General features: G+C 31.2%; 1 protein-coding gene across 8 annotated transcripts in view; it reads left to right on the forward strand.

The window, feature by feature from the left end:
* Positions 1 to 16,940, forward strand: part of ZNF638 (zinc finger protein 638) — a 77,251-nt gene that overhangs the window by 49,286 nt on the left and 11,025 nt on the right. For 7 of the 8 annotated variants that reach the window (XR_001595102.2, XR_001595103.2, XM_016130562.2 and 4 more), the window contains 10 exons: positions 1,213 to 1,284; positions 2,094 to 2,180; positions 2,439 to 2,507; positions 2,890 to 2,930; positions 4,272 to 4,403; positions 6,207 to 6,335; positions 7,608 to 7,649; positions 8,135 to 8,269; positions 9,270 to 9,395; positions 13,136 to 13,173. Coding sequence is in view for 6 of the 8 variants with exons in the window: in XM_016130562.2 (XP_015986048.2) it covers positions 1,213 to 1,284; positions 2,094 to 2,180; positions 2,439 to 2,507; positions 2,890 to 2,930; positions 4,272 to 4,403; positions 6,207 to 6,335; positions 7,608 to 7,649; positions 8,135 to 8,269; positions 9,270 to 9,395; positions 13,136 to 13,173 (871 nt within the window). In the remaining 2 variants the exon portion in view is untranslated. The remainder of the gene's footprint in view (positions 1 to 1,212; positions 1,285 to 2,093; positions 2,181 to 2,438; positions 2,508 to 2,889; positions 2,931 to 4,271; positions 4,404 to 6,206; positions 6,336 to 7,607; positions 7,650 to 8,134; positions 8,270 to 9,269; positions 9,396 to 13,135; positions 13,174 to 16,940) is intronic. The other variant, XM_016130559.2, reaches the window with a different exon arrangement.

Raw genomic sequence — 16,940 nt, forward strand, 5'->3', positions numbered from 1 at the left:
CAACTGTTGAAAATCAATTCTAGATATTTTTTTTTTCCCTTCAGTTCTGGTCCTCAGCTAGAAGTAGTAGAATGAATTGACTTGTAGTAGCACAAAGATAAGTGAAAAAAATGATATAAAGGTTCATTGGGACTCAGGGTACTGCAATATGACAAAACTTGGGGATGACTAAGAAATGACTAGTTAAGTGACAAGTTATAAGGATTGGTATTACTCTTTTGAGCAAAGATTAGGATCTGTTTTTGGATATACATGGTGGATTTTAAAATAGTTGATTTTTGTGCATATCAGTAATTCTTTTTGTTAGTATGATAACTTTTCAAAGCATGATCATATTCTCACAGGGTCCCCATTAGATAATTATGGCAATTACCTATCTTTGTTTATGAATGGGAAACGTGCACAGAAATCCATTAATGCCCCACGTCTTCACAACTTAACTTAGACGTCAACTTGACCTACTGACTTCTGTTCCAGGCTTTTTCAGCGCTAACTGAAAATAAGGATTTGTAACAACTAGCAAGGTAGTATGAGGGAAAAGCCTGGAACAGAAGTCAGTAGGTCAAGTTGAAGTCTCAGAATGGAAGGTGTGTTGGCCTCTGGTGATCTCTTCAGTGAAACTTCAGTGATCACAGTCTTTATAAACATCATCTTAGAAAATAAGTACTAGTAATATATGCATATGTAAAAAGAAGGATCAGAGCTATATAAGTCGCTCTTTTTGAGTAAGGCCCACTAGGAATGAGTCAAAGCAACCTTTATGTGGCCCGACCATGATGTAGGTGTTCTTGAACTCTTTTCAGTCAGCAGGGAGCCAAGAAAGCATGATCTGGGAGACCCTAGATAGTACTGCTTTTGGAACCATTAAAAGCTACATGGGATTATTTTTATATTCATGCAGTTAATAATTTTGCTTCTAGTTGATCCACAAATTCAGAGATTGACTTAACTTACCTGAATGCCATTTTTAAGTACTGTAGTGGGGAAGTGAATTCTTATTTCAGTCATGTTTTTCTTCTTGAAGACACATTGCTAAATTTTGAAAATGATTTGTGCAGCCTTAAGATGATAGCATTTTATGTTTGGAATAAAACATAGCCTGACACTCTTTTTTGTTTCAAGTTAGCCTGTCACTCTTAAATTCTTTGTGAGGTTGTTTGGGGATTGTTGATACTAGTTAAACAAATTTTGACTACAGCTTTTGTGATTTAGGGAAATCGGCAGGTTCTGTAAAATCTGTTGTAACAGTAGCTGCTAAAGGCAATAAAGCTTCAATCAAAACAGGTAAGATTGTTGGGAAGGTGAGGTTTTATTAAGTATATTCTTAATTTGTCTTAAAGAATATAATAAATATAATGTCAAAGACAAGCTTTAAATTTATATAATTTGTAGTACTTACAAACATCTTGGAAAGTTTAGTAGATACTTCTTTGATATTTAAAACCTGAAACATCCAGGACTTTTTGGTACTTTGGATTTTGACAGTACTACCACTGTGGTGGATACCTTTTTATGTTGCAAACATTTTTGACAGCTGTGTAACCTCAGGCTGCTCTGCCACTTTCCCGCTACAAATTATTGTCTTTATTTTCCTTATTTTTTTATTGTCACTTCATATTACCTTCCCTAGCTTATACAGTTCTTCTAGTTTGCTGCTATAAAGATTTTTCCTTTCTGTGTTAAAAGAATGTATTTCCTTTATAAAGAAATGAAACCATTTTAAATAAATATGACATGTTAACAGTAACATTACCTGTTTATATTACTATTTTTTCAATACACTAATGTAATTTTAAAGAACCTTTGTAGAAATTATAAAATAAGATATTTTTGTTTGTGATTATAATGTGCATCTGTCACTTGAGGATTAAATTTTTGTCTCATGAATGGCCATCAACAGTAATTGTATCTCAGTTTAAATTTGTTTTTAATCGTATTGGTAAATAGATATTAAAGTAAACAGAAATAAATCTTTAGGAAAAAAATTCTTTTATTAATAAAGTTGAACTACTCATTTACTAATATATTAGTATGGAACATATCAAATGACCAAACAGACTCTTATAATAATGGTTCAATTTTACTTTTAACAGCAAAATCTATTGGAAAGAAGTCTCTAGATGTCAAAAAGGCAGGCATTGTCAAAAACAAAGATACCAATAAAGCTGTGGCTGTCCTAGGTAAGCTGGAAATGCTTTGTTTTTTACAGATCATCTTGGTATACTTTTGAAGTATATTTTGAAATTATTGCCTAGAAATCTTCAAAGAGATTGTTTTATTTTTCAAAGAGAAACTTGTATTAGCTTTGACTTAAATCAGGTCAGCCTAAGGAGACTTGAAGTGACAAAATAAACTAGCTTAAGTTCCTGTTTTAGATTCATTAGTTTAATTATATTAGTGTTTTTTTTAAGATTATTAAAGCAGACTGTTTCACGCAGCAAACTCTGAAATAAAGACCGGTGGGGAAGTCAAAATCACTGAAAATAGTGCTAAAGAAACTATTTCAGGTAGGCCAATAGAAGTTTTGTTTTGTTTAAATATGTAAAATTAAAATTTTAAGATAATATTTAATTTTATGTGTTTTGTACGTGTGTGTGTGTGTATGTGTGTGTGTGTGGGTGTGAGTGTGTGTTTAATACCAGGGTCATGCCTAAATGAAATTAAGAATATCATTCAGATATTGGTCCTGTCTCTTGATTTTGTTCTCAGGAGTAAAACTAAATGTATTATTTAAAGGTCATTGTTACTTCCTTAGCTATTTCCTACTTAAATTCTCTATCCTTGTCAGTTGTATACATTTTCATGTAGTTACTATTTAATTAATACATTGTGGGATCTTGATAAATAAAATATGTCTACACGAATTTATATTTTGTTTTGTGTCTTAAGAAGCTGCTTTGGTGGCCACAGAAAATGAAACAATTAACAAGGTCAGTTTTTATATTTTGCTAATTTTTTTAAAGCTTGAGAAACTATGATACAACTTTTTTTAAATTATTTTTTTTATTTTTTATTTAAACTATATTCCCGTGTAAAAAATGTCTGGGATTTGGCATGGTGAAAAACCCCAGTTACTTGTGACTTTTAAAATATGATTGGAGTTGAAAAACCTTGAGCTGTAGAGAAGTCATAAATAATTAGGAACAAAATATCTATAAATGTACATATTTTTGAAGATTACTTTCCACTGAGAACAAAATATTAGGCCAAAGTATATGGCTTTTTAAGAAGACAGCAGGCTGTCAAATTAGAACCAGTGGAATTTTGTGAAACCTTTTTTCCCTGGAGGCAAATGGGAGACATTTTGATACTTAGAATACCAGTTTATCTTTGTGTTTTCAGAGGAGCGAGTGGGGTTTGCAGTTTTATTTGAAGGACATAAAATCTACTTTATTGTTTTCCCATGGCTATATCTGTCATTATAAGTATATTAAAATCTCATTAGTTTAGATTTTACTGGTTAAGATCTTCAGATCATTCAGGTGCTAAGGATAGATCCATTTTCCAAGTAGTATGTCTTCCTATTTTGTTTTAGGAAGAATATTGCACAAATACATTATTGTAGATTCACTTAAAGCACTTAAGAAGGAACCATTTATGATCACAATTAATGTACTAGTTAAAATCATTCTCAGCTGGTTTATGAAAATTATAACTTCTTGCCTTTTTATCAAAATAAAAGTCACAACTTGTCAAATTTACTTTTGTATACCTTTGGGAATTTCCCAGCATCCACTAAAGGAAAAATTGACATTGATGAGAGAGTTATCTTGAAAAATAAAATAGATCTGAGAGAAGAGAATGCAGAAATGAAAATATTTTCTTTATAGTGGGGATTAGGTTATGGGGTAAGGATCCTAAGAGACTAGGTTAGCTTTTTTATATTGCCTAAAAGTGATTATTTATTAAGATAAAGGGATATGCACTGATTTGGAGCTTAGGAATGTTAGCATTTTAAGGCACTGAAATGTCAACAGTATGTGGAAAGGAGGAGACAGGCAAACTTGTGTTTTTTAACTATTTTTAAGCAGTGGTTGAAAAAGAATGAAAGACACTTGACTAGATGACAAGGTAGTATGACTGAAATTAGTCTGTGTACTTGAAGAGAGGAAATTTGTGCTTTGTTTTATTTTTAATTTGAGATTGAGACCAGCTTCAGCCTTCCAATTTAATATTAAATGCAATTTAAATACATTATGATCTGCAATGTAAGCTTAAGTAAATGTAAAAGCAGTTATATTTTAATGTCAATTCTTAAATTTGTTTTGAAGGAGACAGAAGAAATGTGTGTGGTACTTATTTCTAATTTGCCAAATAAAGGAGATTCTATAGAAGAAGTTTACAACCTAGTAAAACCATTTGGGGGTATAAAAGATGTTTTGATTTTATCATCTCATGAAAAGGTGAGTTGCTAATAGCTGTTCTTCTCTGCAGGCACATTTGGAAAAACATTAAATTCACAAAGGGATTAAAAATAACACCTCGATAATTAAGCTGTTTTAAGCTAAGGAATTTTTAAAATATAAAACTCAGATATCCCTTATTTTGTAGTATTCTAATCAGAATGGCTTACTAATGTATCAAAGTTTTGCCCAAAATTTTAATTTAACAGAAAGCGTTTTACATCCTTAATATGTCAATACAAATTTTTAAAAATGACTTATGAAGTTTTGTAGAGCACTTTTTTACTGTAATTTCTGCTGTTTTACTGTAATTTCTGCTGTTTTACCAGTGGCACTCAAATGGAAAGTAATCATTTTCAGACTTAAACTAATGTCATCAATACTTAAAACAGTCTTGGTTTATTTACATGTTTAAGTGTTCTATAATAAGTATGTATTTTTTATAATTTTAAAACAAAAGAAAATGTATTGTTAACGAACTAGTGTGGAAGGTATTTTACAGAAGTTGAGATTACAGGAAAGTTTAAGTAGTGGAAATGACATGAGAGTGGCGAGAGGTCGTGTTCTTAAAACAGAAAATTGTTGGTGATCATTAGAGATCTTTGAGAGTAGAGTAGGGTATATGTTTGATAGTAATCGAAGCCATTGTGCTTAAACAATAGAAGAGGAAGTTAGTGTGAGTGAGTTATGAAGTTTTGCATTATGTTAAAAGTAGAATATTTGAATGCATAATTTTGTAAATATACTAAAAATCTTTGACTTGTACACTTAAACAGGTGCACTTGATATATAAATCATCTTTTCAACAAAGTTGTTAACAGGCAGATTATTACCAATGTTTAGAGACAGACAAGAATAAAAAGGAATGCGTTTTTTTTTTAACAACATATTTATGTGACAGTACATCAAAATAGAAAAAAAATTTAGGAATCCGGTAACAAGTAATTCAAATTCATATTTTACATCATTTATCAAAGAGAGAGCGAGCGAGTGTAGATTAAATGGAAAATCCAAATACAGAAAATATAAATTATCTGTCCAATTTCAATAAGAGTTGAGTAGATTTATTAACTATTTGGAGATTTAATACTTTACTAGATATTTGGGAAAATATCAGATTTAATTAAATAAACATTTGTAAACTTAACATGAAAGCAAAATGGAAAAAAATATTTATGTAAAATGGGAAAGCATTTATCTCCAATCCACATCATGTTATATTTGAAATTTCAGTAAATAAATAGCAAATTACATAAAGATAGTTCATTTATTAAAAAGAGAACTATAAACAAATATATGGAAGATTTCCATCTCATTGACTGTCAACAACCTCTTTACTTACCCGGGAATGAAAATTAAAACCAAAATGTATGGAGCTACATTTTTAAAACTATGAAAACAGTAAAATGAAAAATAACTTGACAGTCATTTCACATTTCTGTGGTTCTTTCATCTCATATTGCTCATATTTTATTGATCATTAAGTTTATTACATAACAAATTTTCATTAAACATCTGCTATACGCTAGATACTGCTCCAGGTACTAAGTCATAAGATTTTCTTGAAGGTCATTTACTAGAATGTCCTCCTATTTTTCTCTTTAGTGTCACTTTATGAGTTCAATTGTTTATTATTTTTTGCTCATGATATAATATTCTGAGTCTCTTGGCTTCATCTTACAGAGGAACACTTTTTTTTATCTTAAAAATATTTGCTAAGTTATTTATTTGACTCCTAAGTATTAAATCTTCTCAAGAAAAAGTAACAAGACATTTTTTCATTTTTGTAATTTGTTTTAAAAGGCAATTATAGAAATAAACAGGAAATCTGCAGATTCTATGGTAAAATTTTATAGCTGCTTCCCAATATCAGTGGATGGAAATCAACTCTCAATAAGTATGGCTCCTGAAAATATGAATGTAAAAGATGAGGTAAATAATAAACTTACTATTATTTTATATTTTTTTAAATTTTAAATCGAATTTATTGTAGTCTGTTATGTTTTTCCCGTTTTCTCTGGTGCACATTTTCTCTCAGTGAAGAAGCCTCTTTTGGTCCCTCCACACTCTGCCATCTATTGTTTGAGAGTTACTTCCATATTGAGAGACTCCAGTCCTCTGTGTATGTTCAATTGGGAAAAAAGTTAAAAACTACTGTCTATAGAGTTCTGTCCATAGTGCTGTCTATATTCTTATCTCTGCCATTCTCTGTCACATAAATTAGAATCTCAGATGTTATCTTTAATTGTCTCACACACAATTCATCACTAGGCCTTGTCTCTTAAATTCTAAATATTTCTGGAGTTTGTTCCTTGTTCATACCATCTACCATTGCTTCACCTCTTAAAACCACCTACTAAAGTAATTTTTTGTTTTTCTACCTTCTGTTTTGTTTCCCTCAAAATCTTTCTCCACAAAGTGAGGAAACCAACATAAAATTCAAATCTATTCATATTAAACTGATTTAGAAACCTTTCATTGTGTCTGTGTGGCTTACTGACAGTGGCTTGGCATGAGGCAGAGATGTTAGAATCTCTAGAGCAAGATAGAAATGCATATAACTTGAAAATGCCTTCCATTAAGAATTACTTTAATGTGATGTAATTGCTGGGATTGTTTTATACATGTCAGTGGTATCGAAGAGGACAATAAATTTAAGACTCATAGTCTCATAAGATAAAGTTCCTTTCCTATCAGGTAAGCCTTCATTAGCTAGCCTCTGCCAGCTTTGACATCTGTCTCATGCCACTTTTGGCCTCTTAATAATTCAATAGCACCAAGTTGCTGTAAACTTAATAATACCCTGTGTGCTGTTTTTTGCCTAGCCTACATCTCTTTTTTTCCTCATCCTCTACTTTGCTTAGTTAATGTTTTGTTTTATAATTTGAATTCTCTTACTGTCTGTTAAATTAAATCTCTTATTCCTTGTATATGAATTTTGAGTGTACTATCCTAAATGGTACCACCATATTAATCTTTGATGTGCTTAGGAGAATAGGATAAACAATGTTGTATAGGTAGGGTAGGACTTATAACTTGTTTAGGAAGAGGGAAAGATTTTTAAAGGCACTTTTGTTGACTTCATTTTAGGAAGTAGTGCTCAATGGTTATTCTTACAGTTATTTTATTATAAATCTTGACAAATTAAATATATAATTTAGGAAGAGCTTATACCTTCAACCTTGATCTATTTTGCTTTTCTAGGAAGCTGTATTTACAACCTTGATTAAAGAAAGTGACCCAGAGGTGAGTTTTACGTTGAGTGCTTTTGTATACTTAAGTTTAATAGATAAAAACATTAGTTGTTTATTTGTTCACCTGCTAGAAATTAAAGGAAACCTTAGTACTAATTTTAGAATACTGAGGTAAGGAAGATTTCAAATGGGTCTTTTGGTAAAATAAAGGGTGATGGTAGTCCCTGATGTGAAATATTTTCCAAATATTGGAGCCATATTTAGTAGCCAAATAGGTCAATACCTGTCTGAGGATGTTTCGAATAAATACTATGTTGATAGAAGTAAAATTACCCTTCCTGTTTTATTGTATTGATTCACTGATTACTCACATCTAAAACTAAGACTTCACTATCTTCACCCACATAGTCATTTTCTTAGTCTTCAGAGAGGGCATCACTTGACCTCTGAAAAATTAAATAACTGTTAATCTGTGTTTTACAGTTTGCTACTTAAGCTGTGTTTTTCTTTTTCTATTCTGTCTCTAAAAAACTACAGGCAAATATAGATAAAATTTATAATCAATTTGTACATATCAATAACTTACCAGAAGATGGACTTCAGTGTGTACTTTGTATTGGACTTCACTTTGGAAAAGTGGATCACCATGTATTCATGAGTAATAAAAACAAGGTAACAAGGTTCCTTCTATTTTAGCTGTATGTTCTGTAGAGCAGGTCCCCAAACACCCGGGAACCAGGCTACATGGCAGGCTGGCAAGTGAAATTTCATTTATATTTGCAGCCACTCCCCAGGGATACCATCACTGCCTCAGCTCCACCTCAGATCATTAAACGGTAGATTCTCATACGAGCACGAGTCCCTGATACCAAAAAGGTTGGGGACTGCTGTTTTAGACATCTTTAATTCTCCTGTTTTAGAAAATATGTATCATCCTTTTCAATTTTGCCTTGACTTTGCAACATTTTAAGGATGTTTTCTTCTTGTATACCTGAAATAAGGATTAACCTTACCTTTGTAATCACATATTTGAAGTCTCAAAAAAAGTTCATACTTTTAAAATTAAGACATTTATTTTGGTAATGTATACAAGAAAATTTACCATTTAACTATGTTTAAGTGTCAGTTCAGTGTACATTTACATTGTTGCTCAGTCATCACCACTATCCATCTTAAGAATTTTTTTCATCTTTCCAAATTGAAACTCTATCCACTAAAAAATAATTTCCCATTCCCCCTCTTCTTAGCCCCTGGCAACCACCATTATACCATTCTACTTTCTATCTATGAATCTGAATACTCCTGGTGTCTAATATAGGTGGAATCATAGAGTATTTGCCCTTTCGTGACTGACATATTTTACTTAGCATAATGTCTTTCAGCATGTGTTGTAGCATATCAGAATTTCCTTCTTTTCTAGGGCTGAATAATACTCCATTGTGTACATGTACCACATTTTGTTTCTCCACTCATTTGTTGTTGGAGTCTTGAGTTGCCATCAACTTTTGGCTGTTGTGAATAATGCTGGTATGAACATGGGTGTACAAATACTTTGTTCAAGTCCCTACTTTCAATCCTTTTGGCTATATACCAAAAAGAATTGCTGAATCATATGACAATCCTATTTTTCATTTTTTTAAGGAACTATTTATATTTTTTATTGTCTCCAAAGGCAATTCTTCAGTTAGAGAGTCCTGAATCTGCACAGTTAATGTACAACTTTCTGAAACAAAATCCGCAGAACATAAGTGACCATGTATTGACCTGCACATTATCTCCAAAGATGGACATATCAATGGTAAGATGTCATTATATCAACTTTTGTGCTTCTATAAAATGACGAAAGCTTGAAGGTCATTCTCTCAAAGCTAGAAGATGTACTATGGTGGTAATTTTTAAGAATTTATTCTTGGACAGTAATCAGACTGGTACTGAGTTTAGACATTTTTTTATTTAAAAATTTGTTTTACAATCACTTTTAATTTTTATGTTTTATGGAACAGTATAAATTTGAGAATAAATGGAGGTAATTTTGAAAAATGTAGCATAAATCTTATTTTGCACATAAGGTATAGCGATTCCATATATGTAACATGATTGTCTCTAGAATGCAGAGAAACTACTTTATATTTATTATAAACTCTCCTTGAATAAGAAATAAGCTTTTACAGGTTCTTGGCTTATATAGTAATAATACATATGTGAAACTGAATAGTCCACCTTTGAAAGAATGAAATTCAAACTCATGTTTTCTCTGTTTCATTGTATCATCACAATAGCAGCTGGTAAACAGTAGAGCTTATATTTGGTATCCGCACATTTTTTATTTGTTAATCTGCCAAAAATCTTGTGCTGGCTCAAGAAAAAGAAAATTCCATCATTAAAACCAAATTAAATAGAGCACCTATAAGTAAATGCATCGTGATAGGTACTAATATAAGTACAATTGAGGGAGTTGTTTAACCTGGTAATTTCAGGAGAAAAAATTTAGGTTTTTTGCCTTTTTTTCCTCAGCAGAACATTATATTTTTTAAATTGTTTTTGATATTTTTCAAGTTACCACTTTGTTCAGCTCAGTTCAGAATTATAATAAACATTGACTATACAAAAATTTTTCTTCCAGAAACATGGTCCCAGATTCTTAGACTGTGAAAGACCATGAAACAAGTAAAAATTACATAAAACCTCTACCTGAATTGATACTTTACTTCCCAAGCCCTTACTCAACCTTATTCTTACACCTTATTAAATTGGAGACCCCATTTTGCTTATTGGAAAAGTTTTAGCTATACCACTGATAAGCTAGCCTCGTGATCTTGAGCATGTCACATAGTGTCTATTATATCTTTTCAACAAATGATAAATAGATAGTAGAGTCAGGTAGACTTATTTCAAGATATTGTAATGTTCCATATGAGAATGAAACCCCAAGCTAGGGAATAGACTATGAAATTGAAATAGATCCTGCTCCCAATTTTTAAATAATAGTTTTTATTTATTTTGTTTATAGTGAGTTAATTAATATCCTTAGGTTACACTCACTTTAAACACCCTTCCTCATTCTGTTACCTGGACGTTACATCTGCATGTAGTACAATTCAGTCTTTAGTTCTACAAATTATAGTTACCTAGCATATGAAGCATGAAGGCTTAATTCTACATACTGAAAACCAATGTCTGCATTTTTGGTATCTTAAATATGAAGATATTACTGCAGAATTAAGAAATAACAAGAGTGGGTCTATAAAGAAGGAAATATAATGTGTCTATAATTTGTATACTCAGAAGAGACTTTCTTGTATCCCCAGTCATTTCTCAAATGATGCTTTAATTTGATGTTCTTCAGTATGTAGATTATGGCTTTCCTATACAGTTTAGGAATTGTATTTTGTTATCATTGAGAGGAAAAAAGACTGTCTTGTCTTATTTAGGTCATATAACTTAATTACTATTTGTTAAATAGAATCTACTCTCTATTCTTCTGACTGCCTCTTGTAAATTTATGGCTATTCGCTTTGTAAAGCAACTGTACATCTTTGATTTTATTGCTCTTCTGAGTTATTTTTATTATTTCTTGGATTCTGTATCTACCACTCTCTTGGGATTGCTTTTCTGTTTGCTGGAGTACATTGTTAAATAATTTTCCCTTGAAAGTATGTATGGGCAGTAAACTTTAAAATATGAATTCGTGCATATTTGAAAATTACTTTCTTTTGCCTTTACACATTTCATTGATAGTTTTTGGAGAATTCCATGCTCAGGATGTTTTTCCTTTTATTTTTCCTGACCAGTATTGTTGAGAAAGTTGATTCCAATCATACCTGTACGTATTCTATTTTTTTCTCTGAAGACATTTAGCATTTATTCATTAAACAGCCCTGTTTTATACATTGGAATACATTGGTGAACAGAAGAGTCATTAGCCCAGTCCTCAAGGAGCTTATATTTTAGTGCAAGAGATAGACTATAAATAGATAAGAAATATATATAATGTCAGGTGGTAAAGAGTGCTATAAAGTGCTATGGAAACAAATCAAAATAAAAGGATAAAGAGCCATGGCTGGGGACTGTGTATTTTAGAGTGGTCAGGGATAGCTCCTCTAAGTTTTTGAGAGGTTTGAAGGAAGTACGAGAGCAGGTTCTATGAATATATTAAGAAGAAGAGGTTTTTAGAAGAGCTAAGGCCTTTAGGTGATTCGTTTGGTATGGTAATTCAGGAGTCTCCCAAGGAGAATAAGTAAGGCTAGTGTAGTTAGCAAGGTTTCATCTTGGTTTGGGACTTACTTCCTATAACCTGCTTAAAGCATTATATAAAGAAACTTATAGAGTGTGTTCCTGCAGCTGAGGAAAGTTTTTCTCTTTGATTATTTCTTCTCTTATTTTTAATGTTCTGTCTTTCTGGAAATAATACCTGTACTGATTTCGTGGATCCTTTTTCCTGTTCAATTTTTCTTCAGAGGATATTCTTTAGAGTTGTTTTTAAAGCTCTTCAGTTCTCTGCAATACCTTCAGCTATTTTTGTATGCATATCTTGTTCTCTCATGCATTTGTTTTTCTCTTTTATTCATTTCTGAAGAAAGAAGCAAGTTATCTAATAATAAAGGTATCTGGTATAGATTTTCTATACTGTCATATAGCCTGTTTTCCCCTCTAACAATTTCTCCCATGAATGGGAAGATTGCTTGGAAACACTTGGATAGGGCTTATCAACTGCTATGCTTAATTTCAGTTATAGACCATTATGATGTAGGCTGAATACTAGACCAGATACCCAGCAAAGAAGCCTTTACGTGGGGACTCCAAAACCTATATTAGGAATCCTCTCTGGGCATATTGTTCAATGTATTTTGAAGTATAATTCTCAGTTTTTAATTTGACCAAATCTAGAGAAAGATAATTCTCAACTCAGAGCACACATGATTCCCACAGAAAAAGCTTCTAGCTAGTATAGATAAACTCTAAAGAGCATATGTTTTTGCCATTTTGTCCTAAGTGCCTGGACCAGTGCTTAGACACTGAGTTTTAATTCCTGCTTCCATTTTGGGGTCCAGGACATTGCTTTCTTAGTGGTTCAGACATATGTTTAAAATGATTATTGTTAAATTTTGTCCAGCACCTCTAGATGTTTTGAGTGGAAAGCCTTTCAAGTAAACTAGTTTTCCTTATAAATAGAAGTATTTTTAAGTAATAGTTGTACAACAAAGATGTTGGCATTTGAGGTTGATTGTTTCTCTTCCTAGCAAAAGGTGCTATTTTCAGGCTTGTAAGTTTAAAAGTATGCTTCCTATTTATATCAACATTAAAGAAACTTATTTGTCTAATTAATTGCTATGTGTCAGTTATACAGGATAACTTAAATCTAATGAGTTTTAGAACCTGATAGTTGTATGGACACTGATAACTAACTTTTAATGTATTTTTTAGGTGTAGTTTAGTTTTCTTAGCTTATATTGTAAGAACTGAAGTCATTGCATTGATGGGTTAAATATTTAAAATCCAGTAGAATAGCCTCTAATAAAATGTGGGATTATGTTACAGGCTCAAGCTGTGAAAGACCAAGAACTAGGAAAAGAAAGGTATGTTGCTGTACATTTGCTAACATTTTTGTATATTATTTAGTTAATTACTGAATTTTATTTCTGTATTTTATAGTAATTGTTCATATGTAGAAGAAAATTCATATTCTACAGTTTGTGTTATGTGTGTATATGTGTGTATGTATACATACATGAGTTGATTTCTCTTGATTTTGTTCAAGAGTTGGGGGATTTTGCTTGTTTTTTGGTCTTTCTCGTATTTATTGATATTTTAGAAAAACTATAAATATAATTTGAGTCAAATATGTAAATATGACTTCTGTATGAAATGTTTTACTAATGTTTTACTAAGATTCTTGAACAACTCGACTCCCATCAGTATTATATTCTTGATAGATTTTTCTATTCCAAGATAGTAAAACCTTGATCTTTTTACATAACCTTTTAAAATTTCATTGACTTAAAACCAAAAAGGTAGTATTTAATTTATATTTAAATACTTTTTGAAAACAACTGGGGTGGGGAAATATTTGTAAAGTAAAGTAATATGTATGCTCCTTTATATTTTCAGAGGATGAAAGCTTATTCTTCAGAGTCTACACAAAATAGTAACTCACAATCTTGTTTTGGCCACATGTAGTACATACTCTTCTTGGTCACTTTCTTGTCATACCTTTGTCCCCCCCTGCCCCGCCCCCAATTAATAACCTCCCTTTTCCTGCTCTTTATTGGGATTTGCTGATTTAGGCTTCTTCTTCCTTTATATACTAATTTGCCCTTATTTGTTAGCACTTATGTAGTAAGAACTTTTAAGTTTGAAAGTGTTTAAATATGGAGAGTGATTATTTTATTCGATATACTCTTTAATTTTAAGATTCCTGCAAAACAGAATTCCTTATGGATTTTTCTTCTTAGTAATTAATTCTTATGACTCTTTTAAATGATAAAGTTGGTTATGAGTACATTAAAATGTTGGTAACTTAACTTTAAGCAATAGGTTTTCTGTATGTATCAACACAGACATTTTTTAAGTTGTACAGCTTTATATACCAATTACATTCACATGCCTAAGAAGTAATACCAATAGCAGTGCTTGATGTAATAGCTCATAAAGGGCTTAATAAGTAACAATGCCACATACAGAAAGACCTACAGTTGGCCACAGTAACTCTGGCTAGTAAGTAAGTGGGCTCTTCAAAATACCTACTTTATATATTTCATTTGACAAAGTTTCTTTCAGGTGTGCAAGAATAGGTATTGTCTGTGTTTTGGTCATTTTTCCCCCTCTTTTAAAATCAAAGATATTTCATAATAATTTAGAGGTAGTTATGTAATCTTTAAAAAAAATAATTTAAAACATTCTATTGCAATCAGTTTTTTGACTTAAATGACATTAGAGAAAAAGATTTGGGTAATGGCCTGAATACATCACAAGTTTTTATTGGAGTAAACTGATTCTGAGAAAATACTGGTGCTTTCTCTTTTTTTTTAAGCATTTGTGGGTGCTCGTTCATAATGGATATGATTTATTTTGTTTATAATTAAAGTACATGTATATTATTTAAAGGGAATCTTACATGGAATAATTTAATAATCTACATATTGCCTGTTCTCATTGATCTCACACACACACACACACACACGTAAGCATCATTTATTTATCATGTGATTAAGGATCCAAATAAGGATGCAAGATAAAATTTTCACCAGTTCTTTAATAATATTGAGAAGTATCCAGTGGCCCTATGAAATAAATGCTAATCTTCAGTATTGTTAAATCTCAGTCTCAAGTTTCTCAGAAAGTATATGGTATGGTGCTAACATTTGTTCTCATGGCCAGCTTTCATTGTATGTCTTTTCTGAAGATTTTGAAACTCTGGTATAATAGGGGTTTGGAGGTGGAACAGAGGGTGGGAAATTGATGCCTGTGTCCTGAATGCCTTCTTGGAATCCTTTTTTGTGCCATTTCTCAGAATGTGTGTTCTCCGTTGATCTTCTGAAAGACTTGTTGTTTGACTTTACTGTTAATAATTTCATTTATTTGATATTTCAAACTGATTTTCCAAGCTAACTTGATGAACATGAAGGCTTTTTCCCATATTAATCAGAAAATTAGATATTAATTTTTGATAAATGAGTTCTACAAAGAAAGCACTGTTATTTTAAAAGACCAATACATAAGAACAAATACAGAATTAAGCCATTTTTCCAAGTTGGTCTGTGATGTTTGAAATGTGGAACACTTGCATAATGATTCATTCTATATAAAAGATAATGCTTTTTTTTTTTTTTTTTTTTTTTTGGTACAAACTTTAAATATGGTAAAGGGGAAAGACTTAACTATATACTAGAGCCAGGAATCAAAACTTTTAGCCTGATAGATTGGTGTATTTGTACAGCCCTAATTAGTAAAGGCTTTAGGGTTAATGTGCAGTTCTGTAATAAGCAGGAATTTGAATTTAATCTTCATTTTTGGGAAATGAGTCTTATAATTTAAAGAGCTTATATTTTAAGCAGTAATATTTACATAACTGCTTTAACTGAATGTGCCTTTTTATTGTTTGTTCTATTTGTACTTGGCTATAGTTTTATTTTGACTAGTCCTAAGAATTTGAACACTTAAAATCAGCTGTTAGTATTTTTGAATGTAAGAAATGTGGATCATTTCAAATTACCTTTAAATGTTTTTAGTGTACAAAGGATAGCTAACATAGATGAATAGAATATGTATTGATTAAGGTCTATGGTTACTGACTGTTTAACTTAAATCTCTCAAACTCTTTGCCTTTACAACTTTTCATCAAAGGTTTTTCTGATTTCTTAGAAAAGTTTCCCTTTGGAAGTTTAAACTTAGCATTTTTAGGGGAAGGAGCAGTTTATTAGTTCAAATTATTAGACCTTGCTATGGTAGTAGTTACTTGTTCCAAACTTCTAAAATAATATTAACATCTCAAGACACTACACATCATCTTGTATTAAGTAAAGGTATATGGCCACCCTTTGAGAAGCATATCGTGAGAGGGCGTCTCATCCTCTCCTTCCTTGGAAAGTAGAAAAAAGTCAGCTCTTTACTATGAGGTATTGATATGGCATAATCGCTTACTGGTGTGTTCAACATGCTGCTTCTGATGTAATTAATTGAATGTATTTTTTGAACTTCAATTTGTGTTTATAGCATGCTGGACACTATCTTTGGACGCTTAAATTTTCCTTGTTACTCTTGAAGATTACATCTGATCTATGAAGCATTAATGTAAATAGTTTATTCTGTCTTCGTGAAAGTAGTTGAATTATAGAATCATGCTTTTGTTTACTTTGGATTTGAGAAGACCACAATGAAATAAGAGTGATTACATATACTTGCCATGTATTTCATTCATTTATTCTGAATAATTTTACTTATATCTTTGAGTTATTTATTGGGATTTTAAATTATTCTTGGTAACTGGAAAGATTTTTTAAATATATTCTTTCTCATAAGGTAACCAAAGTCACATATTTTCTACTAAGACTACATATTTATGTTAGGAAGATTTTTTGTCAGTTTTACCTCTAACTTTAAATCTCCAACAGAGTATTTAGAAGTTTTCTTTTATGTATTAGTGATAAATAGTTCTTGGGAAATTAGTATGGCCTTTTCTCCCTACCGGTTTCTATTTATGTTCCTTTTAGGTAAGGTTTATTTATAATATTTCAAACTAAGCATGGATCATTAGTTTCATTATAAAACTGTATGTACATTTTGTTATTTCAGTTAACACTGTTAGAAAGATAGGACCTAATAATTAGAGATGTTCTCATTCAGT

The sequence above is a fragment of the Rousettus aegyptiacus genome, unplaced genomic scaffold (assembly GCF_014176215.1).
Source record: "Rousettus aegyptiacus isolate mRouAeg1 unplaced genomic scaffold, mRouAeg1.p scaffold_m13_p_7, whole genome shotgun sequence".
Taxonomy (NCBI): domain Eukaryota; kingdom Metazoa; phylum Chordata; class Mammalia; order Chiroptera; family Pteropodidae; genus Rousettus; species Rousettus aegyptiacus.